The following is a 23,582-nucleotide window of genomic DNA, read 5'->3' on the forward strand; positions in this document are numbered from 1 at the left end:
CCGTCCTGCCACGTGGTTCAGCCTCGTGCAACTTCTAGGCCCTCAGGATAGTGTACTTTACACCAGGTGCAACACTGTGAAGTTGTGCAACATAAAGTTGTAATTCATGTTGCACAACTGCGATTGCAGCTACTGTAGCTTTTCGAACTCCTTTGCCCCTGTGTGGTGCAGGTTGAGTGGCAGGTGTACTGTATGATGTACAAGCTGGCGACTCGGGCATACATGTACCATCCAAGCATCGCGTTTCCCCCAACTCGAGCCGGTAAACACTGCGTCTGCGTCAACCTGCGACTTTGCATGCACGAAGTGTTACAAGCACCGCATTCTACTCTGTCGTGTCTCGCGACGACACGTGCGGGAACAACCTCAACTCGCCAAACAAGCCCGTCTCAAGCATGTCAAGCTTTGGAGGGCTCAGGCTGAGCCGCTCAGCCCGCGATTTCGCGGTGTCGACAGTAGAGGACCTGCAGCAGATTCTGCTCGTACTGTGGCTGCCCCAGTCGCCCACCTTGAAAGCTCAGGTATCCTGTCTACTAGCGAGACCTGCATCGCGCCATCCGATCCCGCTTGGCCATTTCGCTAGTCTTCCGTCTTCCGTCGCTTTGGTGGTCTCTCGTGAACATCTGTCATCGAAAAAGGTCGAGCTGTCAGCGCACGCCAGCATCAGCACTCAGTCGACGTATCATTTCGTGTCAACGTGGTCGACAGCAGTTGCTTTAACGTCCCGGGACCCGCTTCACATGTCAAGCATCGCACGGGGTCCGCTTGATCTCGTCGAGCTCACCACGACACGCAGTTGCAAATCTGACCGGCAAAGGCGACGTCGAAGTTGTGGTCGACTATTCCAACGCAGCGATGAGCAGTCGAGACCAGTGGAGCTCCAAGGACCCGTGGTGCTTCCCGCACACCCCTGATAACCAGACGGGCAGTGAATCCGCGGCGTCCGACTACGACTACAGCGTGACCGAGTCCGGCACCCGCTCCGTTGCATTCGGTGAAGTCGCCAATGGGTTGGTGGTGCGCAGCACGAAAGATTTCCGACAGACGCTCGTGTTCTCGGACCAGGAGATATGTGACGACATCCTGGCGACGATCCCGAAGCTGCATTCGGCTGTGCTTAGCGGCTTGAAAGGTGCGAGATGGAAGCGTCGGACTGTTAAGGCGGGCGTGCAGCTAGCAGAGATGGAGCCGAGCTACGCGCCTGTAGACCCGGACGACGACCTTGACATCCTCCACGAGACGGTAGCCAAAACCGAGCTGCGCTGTCACTTGAACGAGGCGTTGAGTGTGCTGCTCCACCAAGACCCGGAGACCTACGACACCACTATGAAGGCGTTGTGCGGAAAGAAGTTCAAGAAAGGTGAGGTGCTATTCCACCAGCGCGTCGCCTTCGGTAATAATTCTCAAGAGCAAGCACGAGCTCCAGTGGGGGAGAATGGCGATGGTGAGGCCCCGCAGCAAGGCGTGATCACTGTAACTTCGGCGACGCTGCGTCCTAGCGCTGCCTTGCAACTTCAGCTGCAGTCCCGTCATAAACACACGCAGCAGCTCGTGTTTTCGACTTGTACGCACCAGTACCCCGGCAAGAACCGCGCCGTTCACGTGATGAAGACCGTGCCCAAGTCTGTCCACGACCAGGTTCTTCCTAGTTCAGAGCGTTCGTCTCTGCGCCGTCAGATCGACCACATCGCCGTCGGCTTCGACCTGCAGTTCACCCCGCGTCCAGGCGGCAGCAGTCACCAGACCACCAGCATTTTCGCTCATGCGTACGCCTCTGATCGCCCGTCGTCGGCCTTCCGCAACGAAAGTGGCAAACACCGAGCTGAGTCTGTGACCAAGAAGCGTGAGGCAGCGAAAACGATCCACGCGTCGGACTTGGGTCGCCGTCGCGCGGCTTTGATCAACCCGGAGGCGAAACACGTCATGCGTGTGCTCACCGAGTCGGTGGTGCAGTTCGAGCGCGTGATTCGCCGTCGCCGGTTCGGCTTCCAGTCGTTCATCTACTTCCCCAAGGAGTACGCGGACCCGCTGCTGGAGAAGCGCTGCTCGATCTGCACCAAGACCTTCCACTTCTTCCGGCGCGACTTCTACTGCCAGCTATGCGGGCACATGGTGTGCGGAGACTGCTCGCAGCTCTACGAGGTGGAGGCTCGCATCGGAGAGATCCGCAAGAACCGCTGCTGCGTTCTCTGTGTGGTGCGCGTGGACGCCTGCAAGTTCGACGATGAAGATTTGTTACCAGCACTGGGGCCCATTCTAGTTGAAGCACCACCCGATGCCTGGGAGAGCTCGATCTCCAGCTCCACAACTACGACCAACGAAGACGATGACTCGGACATGGACGACCTCACCGGCCAGCTATGTTCAGAAGACCCGGAGACGCGCAGTCGCGCGCTGGAGATGCTTGGCCGGTTGGTGGGGAGTCCCGCGAGCTCAGTGTCGTCCTCTTCGAATCGCAAGCTGGTGAAGCTTCCGAGTAGCGGCAGCGTACGAAGCCATGCAAGTTCAAGCAGGAAGAGAAAGAGCAGAAAGAAGACGCAGTCACAGCGCGTACTTGAGAGCGTGGAGAGCCACGTGACCCAAGAGCTGGCCAAGTCGCGGCTGAAATACACTATCGACTCCTGCGAGGTGAACGACCGTACCAGGGACTACAAGTACGAGTTCGACGGCTCGAAAGTCGCGAACGAGAACCACCCGCTGCCGCCCATGCCCGACGTCCAGAAGGATGCTCGGCGCGTCGACTTCATTAAGAAATCCGGCGCATTGACCCCCGACTACGATCGTTCGGCGTTGAACATGATCGCGCAGGTGGCGGCCGAGCTGCTCGCGTGTCCTATCGGCTTCGTGTCCATGGTGGATGACGAGCAGTTCCACGCCATCGGCAACTACAACCTCCCCGAGGAAGCGCACCACCTGCCTCGCAATGAGAACATGTGCATGCACGCCGTGTATGCGGAGAAGCCGTTCGTGGTCAAGAACCCGCAGCGCGACATGCGCTTCGCCCAAATGCCGTGCGTAGAGGACCTAGGCGTCAAGTTCTACGCCGGATTCCCTTTGCGAGCACCGACTGGAGAGGTCGTGGGGTCATTGTGTGCTGCGGACGGTGTTGCACACAACAATATCTCGACGAAGGACTACGCAGCGATGGAGACGCTGGCCAAGCTGGCGTCAGACCTGTTAGCTCCTAAGACGAACACCAACCCACCAATTATGGCTAACTAAACGAGCGATGGTACTTCACAGTTAGGTTTTTTCATAAAAAACTTCAAACCATCTCGATGTATGATTGGTCAAAGTACCTCTATGTACCACACTTCATTAGACAAAACTCTAACATCAGTGATTTGTATGCAAAAAACCTCAAACACGATTGGCTGTTTTTCTTGCCTTGGAATATTCAACTGTTTACGACATTATATCACAGGAATAAACTCTCTTTCCGCTTTCTCATGTGTATTTCCAAGTTCTAATCTGATCATTTTTGATGGCGCAGCGAATTTAAACCTCACACCTGTGGAAACGGATTGTTTAAACGGCCCGATAACTACCTGAAAGGGCGGGAAAATGGATTTATCAAAATACTACGTGATACACCAGATCCAGAGCTTAAATTTAAGGGCGGCTACAGCTCTGTTAGAGCAGTAGAACGCAATATATAGTCTGATTAGAGAACTGTTAATTCTTTAGCGGACCGGGAAAGTAAATTAGAGATATATGTGTCCAGTTTACATTGAAAAATTGATTGAGATTTGCCGTCACGCTACAATTTTGATTGTTACAATATAGGCATTGAATTGTATTCTCGTGGTTTGTATAGGGGTCTGTATGGACCATTTGATTGGCTACCCACGCACATACCGTTACCAAGTCAACTGTCTTGTACAATACAATACTAAGTAAAATCATTGCAGCCAATTTTCTAATTGTAAATGTTGACCCCAATTTTATCAATAATGGTATTGCAATTTTTATTTATGCAACGCATGAGATACACCGTGTGTCTGCATTGACTGGTGATGCATCGACAGTTTTCTATGACTGTCGGTTCTCCGGTCGAGAGCGGTGTCAATTCCTGCTCTGCATCACTCGGTAGTTAATATCCATCACGTGGCAGCATTATATAGTTCGAAGTTCATCCCAGCCTCTTACAACTAGTAGTATTAATATTGAGCAAGCTACTAGCCCAGGTTTTGCAAAACAGGTATTATTCAGGTCTGGCGACAGGTATTGTCCAGGGATAATTTATCCCGTTTTTTATTACCGTCATTTCAGCTTTTGCCTCAAAGCCACCAATTCGAGGGGGGCAGCTCCAGCCACGTGGCATTCGACGTGCGGCGGCTGCTCGGCCCTGGAGACCCCAGCATCATGGCGCGCACCCCCAAGACGGCCCATATCAAGGCGCGGCAGGAGGAGGAGGCACGCAGGAAGGTGACCAGCGCGCGCAACAGATCGCAGCGATCACAGGCGCTTCAGGATGCCCGCGACTCACGGGCCACGCAGTTCGGCCCTCATGCGACTGCAGAAGGCGACTCATCCACTGGCGATGAAGAGGAGAAAGCGGCCGAAGAGGAAGAAGATGTCGCAGAAGAAGAGGAAGAAGATGATGATGAAGAGGTAGAAGACGCCGAAGATGCAGACGAAGAGGAAGACGGAGATGAAGAGGTTGAAGAAGATGACGAAGATGAAGAAGAGGACGCGCAGAAGAAGAAAAAGAAGAAAGGAGCTACCAAGGACGGGCAGCGCCAAGGAAAGAAGCGCACCGTTTCCGACGTTGAAGACGAGGACCTGGTGCACGTTCTAGCGTTCAAGGCCCAGCATGACTCGTGGCCCCTGCTTGATGTCAGCCTACAGGAGTACATGGATGCGACGCGACAGAAGATCGTCATCGCGGAGGTCATCAACGTGACTCGCCGCAACGCAGACTTGCGTAAGCAGGTCCGCTTCCGAGGGCTTCCTGACACAGAAATTCCTCTCGTACCCGACGAGTGGGAGCCCTATCAGCGGAAGTACATCTGCACACACGGCTGGAAGGAGCGTGAGAGATCGACGGGGAAGAGGACGTCGCGCAAGCTCCGCCGAACTGAGTGTCCGTTCCAGATGCTTGCACAAGTCGGCCTTCGCCGAGATGGAAAGTTGGGCATCGTCATGAAGCGAGAAGTCTACAGCCACAACCACCCCGTTTCCGACGACATCTACAGGTCTTACCCAGGTATTTGCCAGGTTCCTGCCGAGTCTCCGCTCATGCCCGGAATCGAGCTCCTGGTCGACACCCAAGCCAGCACTTCCTTCTTATCTGCCACTTTCATGTCATCAAGTGGCTTCATGAAACCATCAAGAAATCGCAGACCTATGGAGCCTACGAAGCAGACGTTTTGACGCAGATGAAGCACACCATCACGAACATGACATACTCCAGAACTGAGGAAGACTATGTGCGGCATCGGGATGAGTTCAAAAGTCTGGCCTCGCGGAATGGTCGTGTGGAGCTATGGGAGTATTTCGACAAGAACTGGAATGCGTGCCGAGCGATGTGAGTGATGGCTTACCGTGTCGATTTGCCACACTTCGGCAATCACACGAATAATCGTGTCGAGAGCCTATTCGGTAAGCTGAAGCGAAAGCTGAAAGGCCATCTAACTATGCGCGCTAGTCTGGAGGTGCTTCTGGAATATCAGCGCCGCAAAGAAGAAGCCTATCGGTCCAAGGTCGGGATGCCGGGTACCCTGAGAGACGCCTCGTACCCTGAGGAGTTGAACGTCGCTCTGGGCATGACCACAAGGTGGGTAGCAGCTGCTCTGAAAACACAATTTGATATTGCTACGAACCCCGGGGTTGACACTGTGCAGGCCATGGGAAGAGCTTTCCTTCCTTGTGCACGCGCGCGACCAGTCTTCCCCCGAGGCGAATCGATACCTACGCTTTCAAGGACAATGGCGCTACGATCACCGTACAAAGCGAGGAGAACGAGTATCTCCTCGAGAAGGAAGGCTGGGTGTGCGACTGCGAGTTTTCGCAGACTATGAAGCTTCCGTGCAGACATGCAATGGTCTACAGAAAAGTGTGTGGAAGCCCCTTCATCATCCCTTTCTCTTCCATTTCGCCCAGGTATGTCCAGTTTTTCTATGAGTCTTGACCAGGTGTTATCCAGGTATCTCGTTTTACCCATGTATTGACCAAGTTTTTACCATGTTTTGTTATTGATGTGCATGAATAGGTGGTTTGGACAGAATCGCATCTCGCAACAGGACTTGATGGAGGTGGAAAATCCGTTAGTTGCTAAGCTCTACAAAGGGCATCCAGCTGCGAGCGCTGGCAGTTTGAGTGAAGCCGAGAAGTATCGGCGTTCGCAGTAGGCGTTTGGTCGAACTAGCAGCGAGCTTGTCCGATGCGATGACACTGTGTTCGAGTCTGCAATGAAGCAGATTGATAAGTGGTGGTACGACTTACGTCATGGGAAGTTTCCGCTGGTGCAAGCTGATGCAGACTTCGTCGACGATTCGGGGCCCGATCAGGTTGGCGCTAGTGGTGGCGGGGCCAACAGTATTAGCAGTGATAGCCACGGAGGCGGTGGAGGTAGCCCAGGAACGGGGGGTACGAATGGTCGTCCTAGTGCTTCTGGTGGAGAGGATGCTCACGAAAAAGGACCAGATGATGACGAAGACGAACCCCCGACACAAGTGACAGCCTCTGCCCAGGAATCGGTGCAGCCAGGCAAAGGCTCAAAGGTTCGACTGACAAACAAGAGGCGTGTCGGTCGACCACGGTTGAATCGTGCTCAGATGAGAGGGAAGGCAGCATTGGCGCTGAAAGAATACAACAATGGAATGAAACTCAGAGCTCTACTACGAGATAAGGACGTGACGGAAGTGGCAGCAACGCTGGAATTGATTAAGCCATGTGTCCGCGAGCTCAGCTCGTTTTTGACTACGCATGAAACAAAGAAGAAAGGTGACGGAAAATCAATCCAGTGGATGTCGGACACGGAATATATTTGCGAGGTTGTGCGCTTCCGACTACCGGAGTCCGTCGTTGAAGACGCTCTAGCTGAACTGAGAGGTGGCTTGGCAAAAGGTCCATACACACCGCTACATGGCTTTGGCTTCGACCTGACCTACGCAGACCTTTTCTGCTTCAGAGACTCCGCTTGGCTGAACGACAACGCCTTGCGGGCGTTTACCGTGTTTCTGTCTACTTACAAGAACAACGTGACGGCGATGGTTCCTCCTCTTAAGAAGGGTAAGATGGGGAAGCACATACTCGCACCAACGTCGCTGGACGAGGTTGCTAGTGGTATTGAGGCGCATGCTCTTGTATTTATGCCGGTCGATTTTGGTGGAGTTCATTGGGGATGCATCGTAGTGCACCGTGAAGCGCGGCTAGTGAAGACGTATGACAGCATGGGTGGGGAGAGAAACAAGAAACGGCTTAAGAAGATGGCAAACGAGCTCCTTGCAGGCCCCCTTGAGGATGAAGCTTACAGCGACATCAAAGTGACGGAGCCGAAGCAGACAGATGGCGATAGCTGCGGGGTGTTTGCGTGCCGTCTATTGTGGACGTGCGTTGACAGCGAAGTGCCAAGTGATGTGTCTCCCAGTGGCGTCACCAAGCTGCGTTGGGCAATGCTGCACACGATCACCACGATGAAGCGTAGCTAGACAGTGAGCAGCAGCGAGAAGTGAATCTAATGGATAATACATGGACAACTTTGTTTGCAACCTGTAAGAAACCTGTACGAGTAGATGGGTACACAATGATTGTTTTGAAGCCATTATCATCTCGTGTGGTTCCGATTGATACCAATCGATGCCACTTCGACTTTTTACCGAGTAGTGCACACATGAGTTTACCAGGTTTTCATACCTGCAAACTACCTGGACACTGAAACTAGAAATGAATGGCTAGAATGCATCCGACACAGCCTGTAGGCCGTCATTTTCACTTTTCCTCAAGTACTATGCACATGAGTTTTCCAGGTTTTTAACCTGCATTAACTGTTCTGGTAATTTAATCATCCTTGTTTAAATTACTTTCATCTGATAACGCTCATAATTCATATACCTGGATATATTGCCGTTTGCAGATATTTTGGCCAACGCATGCTTATTATCTCGTTAATAATCTCGATTTTAATCCAGCCAGCTCTTAATTAAGTCCTAGGTCTGATTTATATATCTCGCCAGTACGGTCTAAGATCCAAGGCGCTTTTCTACGACTTGGAAACGCAGAAATGCCATTCTAGACGGGCCAAACCGAGTTTCTGGGCCTAAAAGCGGCCCCCAGCAAAGCATAAAGCTAAATCAGCCCTCGCCTATCTCGTGTCCACTCATTAAGAGACAGGCGTGGTCTATTTTAGAGGTCTATTTTAGAGGGCAAAGTATTTGCAAGCGGCAATAACCTGGGGCATCACCTGGACAATACCTGCAGAATCAGAAATCTGAGTATTTTTCTAACCTGGGAAACCTGGGCGCGTAGGCTGTCCATTAATATTATTTATCTTGTAATATCCCTACGGTACATGTAGAATATTTTTGCCACCAGATCTGGGCGTTCAATCAATATGCAATCTATATTTCCACAGTCCTGTTTCATTGTTGTGGAGGTACTTGTACACGCATCGTATTAAGCTTAGCACGCAATAGCTAGCTACATGGAGCACCTCTGTGCTTGGCAGATGACTTCTTCAGCACCGAAGAACCGGCTTCTTCGGCGCAACAAGTTCGGACGCCAATGTCGCGAGTACCTCCATCGTGGCGTAGTCCTTGGTCGAAATGTTGTCATAAGGTACGGCGTCTGCAGCACACAGTGATGCCACCACTTCGCCGTTGGGCCCGTGAACCGGAAAGCCCGCGTAGAACTTGACGCCGAGGTCCTTGACGCACGGCATCTGCGAGTAGCGCATATCGCGCATGGGGTTCTTGAGGATCAGGGGCTTCTCAGCATAAACTGCATGAATACAGACGTTGATAGTGCGTGGTAGCGTGAATGCCTCCTCCGGCAGGTTGTACGTGCCGATAGCGTGGGAATTGTCGTTGTCCACGACGGACACGAAGCCGATGGGGCAGTTCAGACGCTTGGCCGCCACTTGGGCCACCAGATCCAGCGCTGCATGGTCGTATTCGGGCTGGAGGACTCCCATCTGCTCGATGACCTCAAGGCGTCGAACCTCCTTCTTCGGCGCGGGCATGGGAGGCATGGGGTGGTCCACCGCTTTGGTCTTGTCCGCGCGAACTCGAACATGTAGTCGCGCTCCTCAATATCCGCGATGACGCATTGATCCAGATTACTGAAGCGGTCCTTCATCACGCGGAGACTCTGGCTCAGGTAGTTCTCCACACCCTGCGCCACTAGTTGAACCTTGCTGACATTCTTGCGGCGTTTGCTCTTGTTGTGAGCCTTAGCGCGCTTCGCATCAGGACTCACAAAGTCGTACTCGTGAATGGAGGCCACTGGGTTCCCCAATTGCCCCAAGAAGTCCAAAGCGTGCGAGTTCTGGCTCGGATCGTCCGAGTACAGCTGCTCCGTTAGCTCCTCGACATAGCTCGAGTCCGACGTCATGGACGCCGTGTCTCCGTCTCCCTCCATCGCGTCTAAATGGTACTTGTCGTCGTTGTACCAGAGAGCATCGTCCACTGCAACCACAGCAGGACCCAGTGCCTCCAGCAAGTCTTCATCATCAAACGTACAGGAGTCCACACGGTGCACACACTGCAAGCAGCATCTATTCCGACGGAGCTCCCCCACGCGAGCCTCCACCTCGTACAGTTGCGAGCAATCACCGCAGGCCATGTGCCCACACAAGTGGCAGAAGAAGTCGCGACGGAAGAAGTGGAAGCGCTTGGCGCAAATGGAGCAGGCCTTCTCCAACGACAGATCGTCGTACCCGGTGGGGAAGTAGATGAACGTCTGGAAGCCGAAGCGGCGACGACGCACCACGCGCTCGAATTGACGCAGAGACTTGGTCAGCACGTTCAGCACGTGCTTGGCCTCCGGGTTCATGATAGTCTCTCGACGTCGCGCTAGCTCAGCAGGGGTTACCGATGTTGCATCACTGGACTTGGTGCTCTCTCCGAACTGCGTTGGGAGCGTAGGCGACGCGTACCCATGCGCGAAGATGCGCGTGACGTGGGTGTTGCTACCGGCAAAACCTTGGCTACTATGAGTGCTCTGGATGTGAAAGCCCACGCTCAAGTGATCGACTTCGTTACGCAGCGCAGTTCGGTCGGACCTTGGGATCAGTTGGTCGTGTAACTCTTTGAGCAGCGTCTTCATGATGTGGACGGCGCGGTCCTGACCCGGATACTGTTGCGTGAAGGTGGAGAAGCAGAGCTTCTGCGTCTTCTTGTTGGTGCCTCCCAGGTCCACGGGCATCCGCGGACGCAGCGTCGCGACATTGACGCCGATCAACGCCTGCTCCGGAGACTCCTCCTCCTCTTGTTTCTCCATATCCAAACGTGACGCCACCACCGACTGGCGTCGCAGCTCCGACGACAGCAGACGTCGCTGGCTGAAGAGCACGTCGCCCTTTTTGAATTCTTGCCGGCCAGCGCCTTCATGGTGGACTCGGGCGTGATCAACACATTTAGCACCTCATTCAAATGGCAACGAAGCTCCACCTTGGCGACTACGGCGTAGGCGATGTCCCGGTCTTCGTCCACCGCTTGATCCCCAGATGCCGTGGAGAGCTCGAACAGGTCGACGCCGTGACGACGGTGGCCCTGCCTCCAGCGACGACCGTACGTGTCGCCCGCGACTGCCATGTTGAGCTGGGCACCGTCGCGACGATGTCGTCGCAGATGTCTTGGTCGGACATGACGAGCTTGTCGCGGCCATTGGGGGCCGTGACCACGAGGCCGACCGGGGGTGCGCCATAGTACTCGCTGGCGCCGTATCGAGAGCCCATAACGGAGACTGAAGGTGAAGCCACCACACCGCAACTTGCGAAGTGAGCTTGTGAGAAGAGGCTAGCATGAGGATAGAAATTGACGGGGCATCGACCGATGTGGGGTGGTGCGTGTTGCGCCATTGACACGTCAGGTGGTGGTGGTGCAATTTGTACTATACCTGGTCCCTTGGCTCCAGGAAACTTTCGGTGTGAAGTTCACACTCGACTTCACCGGTAAACGATCAAGTGAATACCGTAGATCACTTCCTGCGCAGGCCAAGATCCACGGCTTCAACACTGAGGTTGCGTGTCGTTGGTAACCAACCTGGTTGCAAGCGTGCGAGCTCCTTCGTCCCACCGCGTTCAATATTCCTACTTACTGGGTTCTGGCAGCAGTAACGAGACGAAGTTCACCTCTTCGTGACCTCATGAGCGATATCTCGGCTTGAAGAGCTCCAATCGCACCCACGTACGCAGCCTACTACAGTAGCAGGTAAAGTCTGGCCACATGCGCAAGTCCCTCGCAAATGGACGACCGAAGGAGGCATTCGCGAAATTATCGTCGCAGTTCCATGCAATCAGTTCCGACCGGAGCTCATTGTACCGAGTGCTGAAAAAGGGAAATTCCGAACAGGCTCGACGAAATTGCGGGGTACCAACCACTGCATCTGCTTGTATGGAAGTAACATCACATTCTATCGCCAGGAATTTATAGTTTTGGTTGCTGAGAGCGTTCATTCGAGGGTGCACCTAGAGGAAGACCCGAGGGATCTCCTTCTCCCAGTTCTTCTCGAAGAAAACCTCGTCGTTCAGACGCACGATCATGCGGTCTTTAAGGAAGAATGAGTTCGCGTCGGAAGCCATAGAGTTGTCCGTCTCCACCTTGACCTTCCACGGCAGCACCGGGTGCTCAGCGAAGTCGGTGCGTTCCAGCTTGAGGTCGTCGATTTGAGTCGCTGCAGCCACTTGGTCGGCGAACTTGGCCAGAAGCTCACTGTGGACATTTGACGGCAGTTTCTCGTACGTGAGCGTGCGCTGGATGCTGACGCGCGGGCGGAGGCACTGCGGGTCGATGGTGTACGTCTTGGTGGCTGTCTCCTCCATCGCGATCCCTTCGTCGACCAGCAAGTCCTTGCCTTGATCTTCTTTGACCACGAGTTGCTGCATGGGCTGAGACGAGTCCGTCTCGGACAGAAACAGCGTCAGGTTGCGCTCCAGCGGCAGCGCCTCCCGCAGTGAAATCGTGCGTGACGGCGTTCCCGCATCCAGCGGATACTCCTCCACAGGACACTTGGCTGCATTATCACTCGGAGCAGGACCCTCGGGCAAAACAGGGAGCTTAAGCACATTGGCCTCAGCAAAGGAGACCTTGAGCTCCACTGGCTCGGGGGACGGCCACACCATGGGCCAGTAGTTGGGCGTGAGCGAGAGCACCAGCGTGTGGCCGGCGCGCAGTGTGTACGCGCACGCGTTGAGTTGCCATGTGACTCGAGTCCCCACGCCAATAGGCATGTGCTCCAACTGCTCGAGCTTGTGGCCGTGGCGGTGGCTCAGATTCTCCACGCCACGCGTGATCAGCGTCGACTTGCCCGAAGGAGAAACGTCGCTCAGACGCGCCATGATGAGCGCCTGGGGCTTGTCGGACTTGACGAACAGACTGATCTCAGGCCGACCGACGATCTCAATGTCTTCTTCTAGCGGGCCAGTGGACCAGGTCGTCGCTATCGCGTCCTCACTCGCTTGGTTACCCGGCATATCCTCACCACCAAACGACAGCCACTCGCCGCTCCACGCGCCCTGCAGACTGTTCAACGCGATGGGACGTTCGTTGGAATTGGGCTGCTCAGCCTCACCCCGGAGCTTATAACCCCCTTCACTTGAGCAGTAGAACGTCACCCACTTCTGTTCCAGCTTGTCGACGTCGTCCACGCCGCACCACTTGCCAGGGTACTCTAGAATTCTGGCCGTTGGGTTCTCGATCTCGTCCTTGATGAACAACTGCAGGTCTGGGAACTTGGCCGCGGCCTCGTCCATCTTGCCGTTCAATGAGTGCTCCCACCACTGCCGACACATTTCCAGGAATCCGATCTGAGGCCCTGGTGTCGCGTGGTTCGGCCAGTTGTGACTCCACGGTCCGATGACGCCTTTGCTCGGCGAATTCTTCATGCCCTTGACCATCCGCGCCACCCCGTTGAAGTACCCGTCGTTCCAGCCGCCGATCTCTAGCACCGGACACGTCACCGTGTCGTACGACTCGCAGATGGATCCGTGCTCCCAGAATTCGTCTCGAGTCTGGTGCGCGAGCCACTCGTGCAGCCACGGGAACTGCTTGCCCAGCCTCTCTCGCCATCGAGCCTTCCACTCGTCCTCCCAGCCCACGGTCTCTGGCGCCATGGGCAACCCGTTCAAGCTAAACATGACGGTAGCCCAACTCAACGCCTCAGAGCCCAACACGGCTCCTCCCATGTAGTGCACGTCGTCTGCACTGCGGTCGTCAATGGAGTAGAGCGACACCACACCGCGTAGAGCGGGTGGAGCCATTGCAGCCAACTGCAGCCCATTGAAGCCTCCCCAGCTCTTGCCGAAGACACCCACGCGACCCGTGCACCAGCTCTGAGCCGCGAGCCACTCGATGACCTTGACCCCGTCCTGCAGCTCCTGCAGCGTGTACTCGCCATAGTAGTGGCCCTCGCTGTTGCCGGAGCCTCGGATGTCCACGCGCGCCACTGCAAAGCCGCGTTGCGCCAGCCAGACGTGGTTGCGCGCGTCCCGCGTGGACGTCCAGTCCGACTTCCGGTACGGAATGTACTCGAGCACGACCGAGTACTTGGTATCAGTAGTGGGGGGCTGCGGCAGCCAAATTCGGGCGGACAAGCGCGTGGAGGCGTCCACGGGGATCCACACGTTCTCCAGCACGCGGACCTCGCTGATAACGGTTGGCGCCCCCGCCATGTTTGCTTGCTTGAGAGGTATTAATACCGTTGCACTGAATGTGGTCACTGACGTTGTGATGTGCAAGGAGACGCATCAATCAAGGGCATCAAGCACAAAGATGTTGCAGGTTGTCATTGAAACGAGGGAGATGGCATTCTTTTGAGATAAATTTCGCTGGCGAAGATAATTATGAAAACAGCCCTGTTGTGAAAAACTTTACCGGTATTACTGTAGGATAAGTAGTATTTGGCCGGACACCCGACCCCTAGGCTAAGCTTGCCACCTCGCTGTAGCCAATCAGTGAATTTTTGTTATCATTTGAGGCTTAATGACCTATTTTGCATCCAATCGTCGCTTATCAGGGTTAGGTTTATTCCGTTCCAACTTATTTCTGGAATTGTTCGGAATTTCCTGCTTCGCGCAAATAAGTAACCATACAAAACTAAATATGTTTCTCGTTCTTACTGATAAGTGCAATACCTGCCGGATGTAGCCACATTCAGGCTTGCCCATGACTGACAGCGAGCTTCTCGTGGTCTCGACAACCGTCGCTGGAAGGTTAAGGCCGACTCCAACACGCAAAACGCTGTAGACCGCTTCTGTGGCCGAGTAAACGAAAGGCAGAATAAGCTTAGTAGATAACTAATGTCCTAGATGATCATCGAACTTCCGAGTTTTGCAAAATCCTGTAGTCTCTACTGGATCTAGCTACGCATTGTTCGTCTCGACCGTCCACGTTGGGCTGCATCGCCGCCGCCTCTACTTCACGTCTTCTCCTGCTTCCGCTCGGACTGCGCGGCACAGCACAGCACCCGGGTGTGTATGGTGCCGAGGCCAGCGTCTCGTGTAGTCCAGCCCACTCCGCGCGCGCCTGCTCCTCCTCTGTGACTTGTCCTCCTGCCCCCCCTCACCCTCCTGCACGTACAGCTCCTTGACCTTGTGCTCCAGCTGTGCCAGCAGCTCCTGCTCTTGGCGGGAAGGCGCCACCTCGATGGAAAGTTTCCTTGACCTTACTCTCGAACTTCACTTGCTTCTTCGTCGTGACTGTTGTAATGCGATGCGGGTCGCGTCATCGCTCCGACCTCGCTGCTCACCGCGCTCACCGCCTTCGCCGGCACCGTCTCCTTCGTCTCGGGCGGCGGACGCCGCTTGGAGCGGGTGACACTGACGGCCGGCCTGATAGCAGCAGCGGCGCCGACGGCACCCGCGGCCAGGCCGTTCACTTTGCTGCCGTCGAGAGCGACGTGGTTTGACGTCACGGTCGCGTCCCTCGTCACCCCCGTGGTCCTCCGTCGGCCGCACTTCACTCAACGCGCAGCCCCGCTTGTCGCCGTATGTGCCTCGAGCTTCTCCGTCTTCTCTTCCTCCTTCTCACATGCCTACTCCTTGCTCGGCACCACCGCCCTGTGCGCACTACTCCTGTAGCGCCTCCTGCCTCACATCGCGCTCGCTATGCGCTGCTTGCGCATCGGCATCTGCCGCGTCGCCTCCATGGCGTACAGCTCGGCCTCGACGGAGAGGCTCCTCGGGCCGCACGGCGTCACTCAGCGCCTCGAAGCTACTGATCATCCACTCGTCGCGCCCGCCTCCTCCTTATGCTCGCGCGGTCACGTCCAGCTCGCCCGCCGGAGCGCCTCCTGCCGGTACTGCGCTCTGCGCGTTCTTACTCGCGATCACGCTGAAGCTGTGGCCACCTCCGATCACCGCTTCCGTGTCGCCGTGGTGAGGCACAATAGCATCTACGCCCACGGCGCACCGTGACCTGTCTTCTTCCTCGCGCTCCAGTCCACTCCTAGCCGCCTGCCATCCGTCCCTACGTCATACTTAAAAAAACTGAACCGAGATATTTACAATAGCCCGATTTTCATATCTATCGCCGTCCGGAATGAATAAGTGGGCGCTGATTGGCACAAGTGATTTTATGTTTCGCCAGTGTGTCTCTATTGCAGGTTTGACAGGTTTCCGGATTCCGGTCCGGAATCTGACAATTACTGTTAGATGGAGATTCTCCAGTCGAGAACCAGGCAGCAAATATGCATGGTACTCGGGAGTACCTACATGCAGTGGTCTACTACATGCATCATAGTAGTAGGCAGTAAATTAGTTCGTAAATACATGTATTGTGCTTTGCAAACGTTTGGTCGTTTTGACTCGGAGCTCTCCTCGATTTATCATTAAGTCGAGGTCGATTTTATAAAACGAGGTCAAAGAAAGGGACAGATCGATCTATTTAGGACGGCTAATAACTCGATCTACGACAATCCAAATCAGGGCTCGAGGTCGATCTCCTGGTGGATCTGGGCAGACGAGATCGATCTACGGTAAACCGATCCCTTTTGCGAGTACAAAAGCGCAATTCGAGGTCGATCAAAGTAAATCAAGGTCGTCCATGCTACCGCCTCTGTTTTGTGCCCTGATTTGTGGACCGGCCATCCTCGATCTAGGCCTAAAACGGGGCGAAATATTATCTGCAAAGCACAATATAACATACACAGTAGTTTCTTGTGAGTAATGGAAGAAGACGCAAGTTTTAAGACACAAAGTCGCGCATTGCACGAGGAAGATCTCAAAAAATTAGTATAACAGTTCATTTGTTGTTTGTAAAAACCCGCGTTGTTCATTGCCCTGCAACGTATCTCCTGCGCCTAGTTCGCAGTCGCGGCATCTACTAATTCGGTTAGGAACCTGTACATTTTTTTCTTATTCGTTTTTTTATCGACCACAATCAACTTATGTACACGCAAACTACTTGGATAACTACTCCTTTGCTTACTTGTTGTTTGAGTTTTTCGCTTCAAAGTTAAAAGAAAGTAATACAATAGCACAATATCGCCTAGGCATCTTCATACTGACAGCTCAATCCTGTCACGTCCTAGATGTTCGTGTCGATCGATTCATCGCCCAATCCGCCTTAAGGGTGTCGTACTTAGCCGCCTGGCCATTGATCATCATCTCCACCTTCTCCAGCGTTTCAAAGTCCATCTGCACCAGCTTGTGCACGAGTAGATACTTAGGGCCTTGTGCGTCAGGTCGTGGTGACCCACCACTGGTGGGGGTGATTCACATGAGATAAATTCTGACTGGTTACCCGGGCCCCGTTGGTCCCGGGGGGCAGTTCGTAAGAAAGGTTAATTCTGGTGTACTAGTTGCGTCTACCGTAGGTGTTGTGTATTGTGTGTTAGTCGCAGAAAGCGAGCATACACATCATTACAAGACGGGGGTCTAGAGCTCGGAAGGGAAAAACCTAAGTGCGTAGGATATGTTGCGGCAATGTTGTATAGATTTCGTTCAGATTTCCATAAAAAGGCCAGTTCTAGACAACTTATCCCCGACATCAACTCCACAGGTTTTCGATTCTGACGGAGGGCATACCCCCCCCCCCCACACACACACAATGCTGACTTTATCGGAGTCACTGGCCGCACACTTTGGATTAGAACGTTTGTGTGAGCACGGCTTCCTCGCAGTAAGCTTATCAGGTGACGCTAGTGGACTCGACGTTATAACCAACAACCATGTGGGACAACTAGATTCCTTTATTTTCCAATTGAAAAAAATCACAAGCGACTTGGGCGCGCCCCACTTGCGGCGCGCCACTCGCAATAACAAAATATCTTCTCTGAGCTTACGCTTGATTGGCTTGAGTGGGTCGGTCGTGATGATTTCTTGTTCGTCTTCCCCTTCGTCTTGAATTGATTCCAAATCGTCCAAATGAGGATGGTCGAACGTGTTGAGCTGCTTCTCCTTCCTTTGACGCAGGGTTGAGTGGAGGCCGCTGTCAGCTCTGGAATAAGACGCCTGCCGTTTCAACGGTATCGCTGCTTTCTTGGACTGTGTAGATATTGAGGACAGTGATTTTGCAGGTGACGGTGCTTCGCCATCACCAGGCTGCTTACGAGACTTCATACCGTAGGACACGGATTCATCATCGCTGCTGTAGATGAGATCATCCCCGTCAGCCGCCTCCGCTACTCGACGCATAATTCTTCGTGTCAGCGCTCTTTGGCGTCCTCTTCATCGCTCTTGCTGTCATCGTTTGGGTTCCACATTGCTGTACGGTAAGGGTTATCCGTCACTGTAATGGAGTGCAGGAACGTTGGCTATTGCGAGAACCGGAACGTGCTGTGGATCTGGATTTCCCCGACTTTAATGACTTGAGCTGGATCGAGGTTCGCAGCGAGTAGATATCTTGCAGTCGGGCGCCTTTACGCACGTGCTGGTAGACTCTTCCAGCGTGACTTTGTCTTTTAGCACGTCCAACGTGTCGCATTCTGCAGTACCAAAAATCAAAGTGAAGACCAAGTTTCGCCACACTAAAGGGTTAATTATGCACCTGAAGACTCAAGCGCAGGCTGCTTCGCCTTCTTGCCCTTATACAAGCATCCAGTTCATGTCCGTTCTCCTGTTCAGTAAATTCTAAAATGGCATTAAGCGAGCCGGCCCCGCTCGGATCGTGAACATACCTCAATCTAAAGGGCTTCTGACCTATACCTTTTCTCTTTGTCGTCAGGGGACTCCCCCAGTGATTGAAAAAAATGCATTGGCAAGCATTGCAAATGTACCGTACCATTGCAATATCGACGCCAATGTTACCTCTCGGTAAAATCGTGTCATGCAGTATTGCCTGAGCTCCCAATAGAGTATTGCAATGCTCCAGCACTATCCAATACCGTATTTTCATACCAGCTGGTTACCGGCTAACCATTGCTACTAACGTTTGCTACCAGGTAGCGCTACCAACCATCGCTGCCAACCATCACTGCCAACCATAGCTAAGCCCAAAGTCTTTATTTCCGTTGCTTCCATCCTCACTTTCAGGTTAACTCTCCGACTAGAAACCACTTCCGCCACAACTGCACGTTTGGCACGCACTCGAGTTCCAGACGTAGCTCGATACTACTTAAAGATCAACCCCGCCGGTGGCAATCGTGCCTACACATGCGACAAGTGCAAGACCACACCTATGAACAAGCTGGTCACGGGTTACACTAATCTGCGAAGACATTTGACGTCGTCCATCGGTGTCGACTCCAACGAGAAGACACGGCTGCACACAAGAGCCAAACCAACACTCTGTGGTTTCAAGTGATCAACTACGTGCGTGAACGTGAGTACGTAGTATTCAAATGGGTCACGTGGCTGGTCATGCGCGACATGCCCTTCTCAGAAATCGACAATGATCTCACACGCGAGTTGGCGGGCATGCCGAAGTCTGCGCACGTGTCAAGCCGCTCTATCAAGACGTACGTCTACCCCTTATTGAAGCTACCATCGCGGCTGAGCTGCCGCACAAGTTTGCCGTTATGTTTGACGGCTGGAAGCATCGCACGACGCACTATGTTGCCGTCTTCGCGGTGTACGTCAAGGACAACGAGAGCAAAGGGGTGCTTTTGGGAATTTCGCCTCCACTGGATTGTTGTGATTACACTTCGCTGTCTACTCGACGGGGCCCCTGCTACGAGTCTCATGGCCTGCGCGTGGGTGGCGCGTGCCTCTAGGGGGCGGTAGTTGAAGTGGAGCGACTGATTGGCGGATCATCTGGGGTCGCGTGGATATGATTGGACGAGACGGTTGAAGTCGGATCAACAGCTGTGATTAGCATGGGATAATCACATGCATTGACGAGACAGCCGTGTCCGTCCCACTGGATTTGAGTATGGACCGTGCCCGTCCCAATCAAGTGTGTCCGTCCCGGGACACTGTGATTGGCCGACGGCCCGTGCCCGTCCCACTCGAGTGTGACCGCTGCACATGCATATAGTTAAATGAAGTCAAACGAGGGAGACACTAGGAGAGCTACAGGAGTAGGAAGGAACAAGCAGAACAAAGACAACTAACTCAAATAAACTCACTTTCTGATTTCCTTCCTTCTGCTCACATCGACTACAAGCCTCATTCGCCACTCTCAATTGGTTATGAGCCCAAGCTACGCGGACACCGTCAAGCTCGTGGAAGACAACTACTTCCACTGGGAGTTCAACATGCGGGTGAAGCTTTCTCGCAAGGGACTGCTGCCCCACATCATCAGGGCGGAGTTCGACCCGGTGAGCAACCGCACCACGGTCGTATGGAAAACCGACGATCTGAAGGCCCTTGGCGTGATCGCTGGTGACGTCAGCCTCACGTTCCAAGTCTACATCCGTGGTGCAATGACTGCCATGGACGCATGGACCATGCTCCAGGAGCAGTTCAACCGGAACACGATCAAGAACCGACTCCTCGTCACCAAGAAGCTGCACAACATCAAGATGGGGCCTGGTACGCGGCTCGCAACGCATGTGGACCGATTCAAGGAGCTCGTGCTCCAGATGGAGACGATTGGTGAGCCTCTGGACGAGACTCGTTAGTTCGTGCTCCTGCTCGGTAGTTTGACGGACGAGTACCGGATGATCAGCACCGTGCTCGAGAACACGCCGAACATGACGATCTCGTACGCGATCCAAGCGCTCTCTGATGTTGAAACCTCAAGTGGCTCGTGGACTCCGGTGCCAGCTCGCACATGACCAGCGTCCGGGACAAGTTTGTGTCCATGAAGGAGCTGAAGACGACGGTCCGCATCACCATCGCGGACGGTACGAAGATCGACGCGGTTGCAAAGGGCACCGTCGGGTTGAAGCTGATGGGCGGAACGTCGGTTACGCTGTCGGATGTGTTATACATCCCTGAAGTTGATGGAAGCCTCATCTCGGTTGCTAAGCTGGTCGAGAAAGACGTCATCGCGCAGTTCAGCGAGGACAAGTGTGGCTTTCGCTATGGCGACGCTACCGTCATGGAGGCCAAGCGCTGTCGAAACGTCTACAAGTTGAATACAGTGGGGGACGGCATCTCGTAAGGAGCCATGGGCTGTTGTGCACGCCCGTCTCGGCCACATCCCATTCAAGCGCTATGAACAGCTGCTGACCATGGCAGAAGGGGTGTCTCGCGTTACGAATGGTGTCACTAGTAACAACGGCTGCGCAGGCTGCTGCATGGGCAAGATAAGAGCCGACGACTATCCCCGACACCCGGAGCAGCTCGTCAAGAGTGCAGGCGTACTGGATTTGGTGCACACGGACGTGATGGGTCCGATTCAGACCAAGACTCCCGGTGACTGAACGTACGCGGTGGCCTTCATTGACGACTACTCACGCAACGTGACGGTCTACTTCATGAAGGCCAAATCGGAGGTGCTGTCCCGGTTCAAGATCTTCAAGGCAGCAATGGAGAGCGGAACGGGTAAGACGATCAAGCGCCTGCGTTCGGACAATGGCGGCGAGTACACAGGAAAGGCGTTCAAAGCCTACCTCGGCCGCAACGGCATCAAGCATGAGAAGACGGTGCCGTACACGCCTCGGCAGAATGGATTGGTTGGGCGCATGAACAGTTTGGTGGAGATGGCGCGCTGCATGCTCTACGATGAAGGAATCGACAAGAAGTGGTGGGCAGAATCTGTCAACACGGCGGCGTGGATTATCAACCGGATCCCCAACTCAGTGAATGTGAAGACGCCACATGAAATCGTTTACGGGACACGCAGCTGAAGAACATGAAGGTGTTCGGTGCACTTGGCTACGCGCGCATTCCCGACGAGAAGCGCCGCAAGCTGGATGCTAAGGCCTTCAAGTGTCGTTTCGTGGGCTACGAGGACGGTGTCAAGGGATACCGAGTTCTCAACGCGGCGATAGGCAAGGTGCACATCGTGCGCACTGTCAAGTTCATGGAGACGACGAGTCTGCAACACGTGGTGCCCAAGTCGACGACGAGGTCACAGCTATGGAGCCTAGTCACGGTGGATTGCAACCGGAGGAGTCGAAGCAACTCGTGCCAACAGTTGCTGAAGCTGGTGACGTGATCCCACTTCAACGCGACGCGGGTGTAAACGATGCGATTGTGGCATACGGTTCGACCGATCCTATGATTACCCGGTCGCGAGCTCGCCACATTGACGAGACAACGGATCCTGAAGTGGCAGGAGCCCGCAAGACGCAGGTGGTGGCGCCGTCGACAACCAGCACGAAGCCACAGAAGATGACCCGAGGCAGAGCCCAGGTGCGCGAAGCCCAGCTCGCCATTGAAGGTGGCCAAGCGATGGCTGCAACGGAGGAAGTCCCACGGACGTACGAAGAAGCTATAGCAAGTGCGGACCGAGTGGAATGGAAGCGAGCGATTCAAAGCGAGTTGAAGTCTCTTGTCGCCAACAAGACTTGGAAGCTGGTACCGAGACCAGCCCACCAGTGGCCGATCGGCTGCCGTTGGGTATTCGCGTTGAAGCGCAACGAGAAAGGGCAAGTCATTCGGCACAAGGCCCGTCTCGTAGCCAAGAGGTATTCGCAACGACACGGCGTGGACTTCGAAGAGACGTACGTGCCGGTGGCTTACCTGAACTCAATCCGTGCCAAGTTGGCGAAGTGCGCCGCGGATGGATTCGAGATTGAGCAGTGTGACGTCGACACTGCGTTCCTGTACGGCAAACTGGAGGAGGAGACCTACATGGAGCTGCCTCAAGGACTCCGAGACCTGTTGACACTGGCTGAAACGGAAGGTGAGGACAACGTCGTATGCATGCTGCTGCAGAATTTGTATGGACTCAAGCAGCGTAACCAGACGATCGACACTCACCTGAAGCGGATGGGGTTCAAGTCCGCCGACGCTAACCCGTGCATCTATACACGCGGTCAAGGTGACGACGAGTGCATTGTGTGCCTCTATGTGGACGACATGCTGTTTGCCTCGCCGCAGAAAGATGTCAGTGCGTCAGTGAAGGCTGGGATCGCGGAGAAGTTCCGGATCAAGGACCTCGGCCGCGCCCGTTTCATTCGCGGGATCGAGATCGACTACGACATTGAGGGAAGAACGCTACGCATCAGTCAACATACGTACGCCGAGTCGATCATCATGAAGATTGGACAGGAGAACGCGAAGACGTGCTCGTCTCCGGTGGAACCAGGTGTGCATCTGACCAAGGCCAACGAACCGCAGGCCGAAGACGACAAGTCCAAGATGAAGTCGAAGCCCTATCAGTAATTCGTGGGCAGCCTAATGTACCTGGCGTGTGGGACTCGTCCTGACATCGCGGTGGCCGTCGCCAAGCTGAGCCGTTTCCGGGAGAACCCTGGCCAGAAGCACTGGGACGCAGGGATTCTGGTCGTTCCTTACCTGGTGATGACCAAGGACGTGGGCATTACCTACGATGGACTACTAGGGACGGAACTCGTCGCCTACTCGGATGCGGACTGGGCCGGCAACCGTGACAACCGTCGCTCCATGAGCGGTATAATGCTCATGATGTGTGGTGCTCCTGTGGTTTGGCGCTCAACGTTCCAGAAGACTGTCGCGCTCAGCTCAACGGAGGCCGAGTACATGGCGCTGAGCGAATGCGTGAAGGAGTGCGTCTGGATGCGCCGATTGCTGAAGGACATTGGTGCTGAACAAGTGGGGGCTACCGTGATCTACGAGGACAACCAAGGTGCGATGGCCCTGGAAAAGAATGTCGGTTAACAAGCTCGCACCAAGCACATCGACATTCGCTACCACTTCCTTCGTGAGAAGGTGGTGAGCAACGAAGTCGAGCTGGAGTACATCGACACCAAGAACCAGCTCGCCGACTCCATGACGAAGGGTCTGACGTCGAAGACGCTATGCCACTTGATGATGCGGAGCAACGTTGGCCCCAAGCTCGAGACATCAAATTGAGTGGGGGTGTTGTGATTACACTTCGCTGTCTACTCGACGGGGCCCCTGCTACGAGTCTCATGGCCTGCGCGTGGGTGGCGCGTGCCTCTAGGGG

The 23,582-nt window shown here is 54.4% G+C and overlaps 7 protein-coding genes across 7 annotated transcripts; 4 read left to right on the forward strand and 3 right to left on the reverse strand.

Annotated features, from left to right (window-relative positions):
* Positions 1 to 855: 855 nt before the first annotated feature.
* Positions 856 to 3,222, forward strand: PHYSODRAFT_507138 (hypothetical protein; the record flags this gene model as incomplete). The annotated part of the gene is made up of 2 exons (XM_009530119.1): positions 856 to 1,962; positions 2,062 to 3,222. The coding sequence occupies 2 exons, from the start codon at positions 856 to 858 to the stop codon at positions 3,220 to 3,222; spliced, it is 2,268 nt and encodes a 755-aa protein (XP_009528414.1).
* Positions 3,223 to 4,857: 1,635 nt separating this feature from the next.
* PHYSODRAFT_507283 (hypothetical protein) lies at positions 4,858 to 5,376 on the forward strand (the record flags this gene model as incomplete). Its single annotated transcript, XM_009530120.1, has 1 exon — positions 4,858 to 5,376. One exon carries the CDS (start codon positions 4,858 to 4,860, stop codon positions 5,374 to 5,376), a length of 519 nt encoding a protein of 172 aa, XP_009528415.1.
* Positions 5,377 to 6,824: 1,448 nt separating this feature from the next.
* PHYSODRAFT_507652 (hypothetical protein) lies at positions 6,825 to 7,655 on the forward strand (the record flags this gene model as incomplete). The annotated part of the gene is made up of 1 exon (XM_009530121.1): positions 6,825 to 7,655. The coding sequence occupies one exon, from the start codon at positions 6,825 to 6,827 to the stop codon at positions 7,653 to 7,655; it is 831 nt and encodes a 276-aa protein (XP_009528416.1).
* Positions 7,656 to 8,680: 1,025 nt separating this feature from the next.
* PHYSODRAFT_315506 (hypothetical protein) lies at positions 8,681 to 10,757 on the reverse strand (the record flags this gene model as incomplete). Its single annotated transcript, XM_009530122.1, has 3 exons — positions 8,681 to 9,228; positions 9,285 to 10,521; positions 10,578 to 10,757. The coding sequence occupies 3 exons, from the start codon at positions 10,755 to 10,757 to the stop codon at positions 8,681 to 8,683; spliced, it is 1,965 nt and encodes a 654-aa protein (XP_009528417.1).
* Positions 10,758 to 11,635: 878 nt separating this feature from the next.
* On the reverse strand, positions 11,636 to 13,813 carry PHYSODRAFT_545898 (hypothetical protein; the record flags this gene model as incomplete). Its single annotated transcript, XM_009530123.1, has 1 exon — positions 11,636 to 13,813. A coding segment is annotated over exon 1 (1,788 nt), but the record flags the coding sequence as incomplete, so codon positions are not given.
* A 762-nt stretch (positions 13,814 to 14,575) lies between these two features.
* On the reverse strand, positions 14,576 to 17,797 carry PHYSODRAFT_333020 (hypothetical protein; the record flags this gene model as incomplete). The annotated part of the gene is made up of 7 exons (XM_009530124.1): positions 14,576 to 14,607; positions 14,728 to 14,803; positions 14,899 to 15,103; positions 15,234 to 15,408; positions 15,484 to 15,629; positions 16,743 to 16,833; positions 17,446 to 17,797. 7 exons carry the CDS (start codon positions 17,795 to 17,797, stop codon positions 14,576 to 14,578), a joined length of 1,077 nt encoding a protein of 358 aa, XP_009528419.1.
* Positions 17,798 to 19,056: 1,259 nt separating this feature from the next.
* PHYSODRAFT_506204 (hypothetical protein) lies at positions 19,057 to 19,314 on the forward strand (the record flags this gene model as incomplete). Its single annotated transcript, XM_009530125.1, has 1 exon — positions 19,057 to 19,314. A coding segment is annotated over one exon (258 nt), but the record flags the coding sequence as incomplete, so codon positions are not given.
* Between the last annotated feature and the right edge of the window lie 4,268 nt (positions 19,315 to 23,582).

The sequence above is a fragment of the Phytophthora sojae genome (genome assembly GCF_000149755.1).
Source record: "Phytophthora sojae unplaced genomic scaffold PHYSOscaffold_5, whole genome shotgun sequence".
Taxonomy (NCBI): Eukaryota; Oomycota; class Peronosporomycetes; order Peronosporales; family Peronosporaceae; genus Phytophthora; species Phytophthora sojae.